The sequence below is a fragment of the Octopus bimaculoides genome, chromosome 5, assembly GCF_001194135.2.
Source record: "Octopus bimaculoides isolate UCB-OBI-ISO-001 chromosome 5, ASM119413v2, whole genome shotgun sequence".
NCBI classification, from domain to species: Eukaryota; Metazoa; Mollusca; class Cephalopoda; order Octopoda; family Octopodidae; genus Octopus; species Octopus bimaculoides.
This window is the reverse complement of record NC_068985.1, coordinates 41,900,014-41,904,439: the sequence shown is the minus strand read 5'-3', so window position 1 is coordinate 41,904,439 and position 4,426 is coordinate 41,900,014. Positions and strand designations below refer to the sequence as shown.

Sequence of the window (4,426 nt, the reverse complement as noted above, 5' to 3'; positions counted from 1 at the left end):
CATATATATATATATATATATATATATATATACACACATACATATACAGGCTGGCAATCGGAGAAAGTAGACTTCATATGTAGAAGATCCACTGGGGTAGTAATCATTAAACTCAGAGTACCTGGAAAATACACTCATTCAAGTGCTTTGCTGGTTCCCTCAAAATAGGTAACTGAATTTTTTAACCTGGGGGAGCTAATTATAAATGGAGGTAGGTGTTCTGAAACCATAACAGTCAGTATTAAAATGAGTTTCAAGAAGTTCAAGGAGTTATTACCTCTGCTAGTGACAAAGTCATTCTCACTCTCAGTGAAGGGCAGATTGTATAGTGCTTGTGTACAAGCTGCAATGCTGTATATTTGTGAGACATGAGTCTTGAATGCAAAGATTTACTAAAACTGGAAAGAAATGAAGTGAGGTGATCTGCTAGATGTGTGATGATGGTGTGCATGAACAGTAGAGTACAAATGAATTAAGAGAAAATTTGGATATAGAAGTACCATAGTGTGCAAATGTATTGAATATAAAATAAAAGAGCATTATGTTAATAGGGGAGTGCTTGGAACTCTATAAATTTAGCATGTGTTTAAAATATGATGCAATCTTTTATTATATATTTATGTTTACCTTTTTCAGATGCTCCCATTGTACTTTCTCAACCTCACTTCTACCAAGCTGATGATGCAGTAATAAAAAATGTGACTGGTATAAAACCAGATCCGGAAAAGCACTCCACTCAACTGGACATTGAACCAGTAAGATCCTTTTTTTTTTAACTAACTTATGTTCATTTTTCTTTCCCCAGATTTATATTCTAGAGTGTTTTTGTTTTTAGGTCCTGGTTGGCTCCAATTCAATTGATTTGTAATCAAAACAATCATCCTGTATGTTTCTTTGATTTTTTCTTTTTACAAATAATGTTGGACTTGATTATCCCTACGTGTTTCCCTTTTCCATTTCTTTCTCCCCATCATTTATGTAAATCCCCACACAAATTGTTGTCTGTCCTTATGATGTCCCCCTCATTTATGTCCCTGTTTGAATGGTACTATTTTATTGACCCCAAAAAGATGAAAGGCAAAGTTGGCCTCAGCAGAATTTGAACTCAGAATGTAAAGATGGATGAAATGCCACTAAGCATTTTGCCCAGCATGAGATCAACATACTATGCTCCTGTTTCGTAGATTATGATCATGTATATTGACCTTGCATGTTGGATTTGTCAGTTTATGTAAAACTCTTAACTCACTTAACTTTACATATCCTGAAGTATTATTCCTAATAAATGAAACATAAAAATCTGATTGCATTTTCATTTGTGCTTTAGACTACAGGTCTGGGGCTACATCTTGCAAAACGTCTACAGATAAATCTTATGATTGAAGCCATTCCAGAAATAACGTGAGTACTGGTTTATTGTATTTTACTTAGTTATTTTATTCCTCTCCAGCTTGTTAAAAATATTATGATCTCTTTAATAGATATTTGCATGTGTGTGTGTGCATATATATATATATATATATATATATATATATATATATATATATATATATATATATATGTATGTGTAGTTGTATGTTTGTTTGTGTGTGTTCATGCATGTGTTTGTGCATGCTTATATGTGTGTACAAATTCATACACACTGACATGACTGTGTGGTTAAGAAGTTTACTTTGAGTCCCACTGCGTGGCACCTTGGGCAAATGGCCTCTACTTTAGTCCCAGGTTGACGGCTTGATGGCTCTTCTTCTCAAGTACAGCATATACACATATACCGTAAAAACCCATGTAATTTATGCATTTTTTTCACAAAAATGAAAATAAACTTCAGGAGTGTGTAAATTACTTGAGTAGATCATTTCCAGAATTGTTTTAGAATTTTTTCTGTTGAAAAAAGACATACAAAATGTAAACATTCCTACCAAAAGTTGACTCATTTGATGTCAGAATAGGTTTTTACAGAAAAAAATAAGGGTTTAAATATAATGAAGTTGACTTTTATTCATGCTGGATAGTATAATGCTTACTTTTCTATATAAATTTACTAAAACCATTAAATGGTTAACTACTTTTTGAGGTCTGGTGTTCATGCTGGTAATCACAGTCTGGGTTATATTTTATATTGCTTGGAGTTTCTACCTATTGCAATGGAGTATCATTAACATACATAGTGATATGGGTATTCTTGACTGAAAAAATGTAATGATTTGGATAATCTTGATTGTATGGTTTTATTTTTGTCTGTTTTTCTTGTTTTGTTGTGAGACCAGCAAAGTTGATGAGGATGGTAAGGAAAAGGATGTAAATGTTTTCAATTTACATCCTGACTATTACCATTCTTGACATTGCTGTGAGCTACCAACTAGTAGGAGCAATGTGCAGCTGTTCAGTTGCAATCATGTCTGAAATAAGATTTTCCTGAACATAACTTAACTAAAACAACAAACAATTTTAAAACTTTTATGTACTATATGAAAATGTACAGGCAATGCATAACAAATATTATTATATTGAAATGGATAATATTCTTATTAAACAGTTCATGTCTCAATCTCATTGGTGATTGAGAGCACTGGTATTTACCATTCACTTGTTAAAGTCAATCCTGTTTATCAAATCCAAAGAACTTGTCCTCATCATCCAACATAAAAAATGCCTCTGCATCAAAGTCATTAGTGTCCTTGTTGTGATAATATACATCCACTACATCATCTTGTTCAGCATGATCATCACATGTAGCAGGTTCGGATTGCCACAAAACATCATCCTGCATACCACCAAGATGGTTGGAAATGCTGCACTTAAGAAATGATTTCACAATGATCTTGGGGTCAAATTCATTCCATACCTCAAGAATCTGTTGACATATCTTGCTTAATTCGAGCTTTTCCATACAGCCACCTTTACTAAAAGAATGTTTATCGCCAGTTATAATCCAGTTGTTCCACTTTTGGCACAAAGCACATTTCATGGATTTATTTACACCGACATCTAACAGCTGCAAAATCGAAGTCATTCCACTGGGAATGGTAGCAAGTTCATAGTTGTTACTTCTTAATACATCTTTCAGATAGTCCGACTTATGGCATCTAAAACTATTCAAAACTAATAAACTATGTTCACAGGTATTGGGAAGTTGTCCTCATGCCATTCTTTCATGTCGGATTCAGCCATCCAACCTTTTTCATGGACTCTAATGATTATGTATTTTGGAAAGTTTAACTTTGGCAATGTTTTTCTTTTGAAGATAACATATGGTGGCAATTTTGTTTATTGGTAATTAAACTTAATTTGCAACACCTGTGCATATTTATCAACTTTGCTTTTGTCGATAATTCCTAACAACTTTTTCTGTGACCATGATTTGAGAAGATATACAGCAGTATACAAAAGATCAGACATAATCTCTTGTGGGCAAGAAATGTAAAATAAAGTTTATTATAAACAATACAGACACTTTGTAATTTAATAGCTTTTAATGTGATGCCTGTTAAACAGAAATTATTTTTATTTAATGAAAATTTAATAAAATCTAATCATAAGTAAGTAAAATTATGCTAAATACAACTAGACTGAAATCCTTTTACCCCTGGCCATATCAGCAATTCTGAAAACTGTTGGGTGTGAATTTTACATGAGTAGAAACTTTTTTTAACAAATTTTATCCTGAAAATTACCTGTGTAAATTACATGAGTTTTTATGGTATATATATATATATATATGTGTGTGTGTGTGTGTATCAGTTGAATAAAGTTAACACATGGTCTTGTTTTCATTTCATTACTGTATTAAAAAATGTTGTTTTACAGTGTTGAAGTGTGTTAAACATTAAAAAAACATTTTGTAATGTTCATAAAGTTCAATTAGCACTTTCATACATTTCTAGTAATCATTAGATTTCAAATGTATTTTAACTGTTTAACACACTTCAACATTGTTAAAAATTTTTTAAATAAAATAATAAAAAACATGAAAACCAGACCATGTTATAACTTTATTCAACTGATGTATTATTCTAGACACATTTGCAAAAATTCAGAATATATATATATATATATATATATATATATATATAATTTCACTGGAAAAAGGTACATATATTTGCCAAGAATTATCTTTTGCATTGAAGGTCGGCGATTGTCGTACGCTGAAGAAGGGAAATAACCCTGAAACTCGAGTACGTACGTATCGTAGATCAAGATAGGAAAGATAACTTCCCTTGGCAAATACAGACAGGACACAGATGTGTGTCGATAGCCAGCTGGAGGAGATGTCCTCGTGGGGCTAAAAGCAACAGTAACATCCACCCCTCGGGGTCAGCCACATTTAAGTGGCAAATATACTTCACTTTATCGTGCAGTTACTGTTAATACCTCGTTCAGAGATTTAACATTGCTTATATATATATATATATATATATGTATG

At 32.2% G+C, this 4,426-nt stretch overlaps 1 protein-coding gene across 1 annotated transcript in view; it reads left to right on the top strand.

Annotated features, from left to right (window-relative positions):
- The window catches only part of LOC106874987 (lysosome membrane protein 2), a 54,432-nt gene that overhangs the window by 43,069 nt on the left and 6,937 nt on the right, over positions 1–4,426 (top strand). The window contains exons 9-10 of the mRNA XM_014922921.2: positions 637–755; positions 1,328–1,401. Coding sequence (XP_014778407.1) covers positions 637–755; positions 1,328–1,401 — 193 coding nt within the window. The remainder of the gene's footprint in view (positions 1–636; positions 756–1,327; positions 1,402–4,426) is intronic.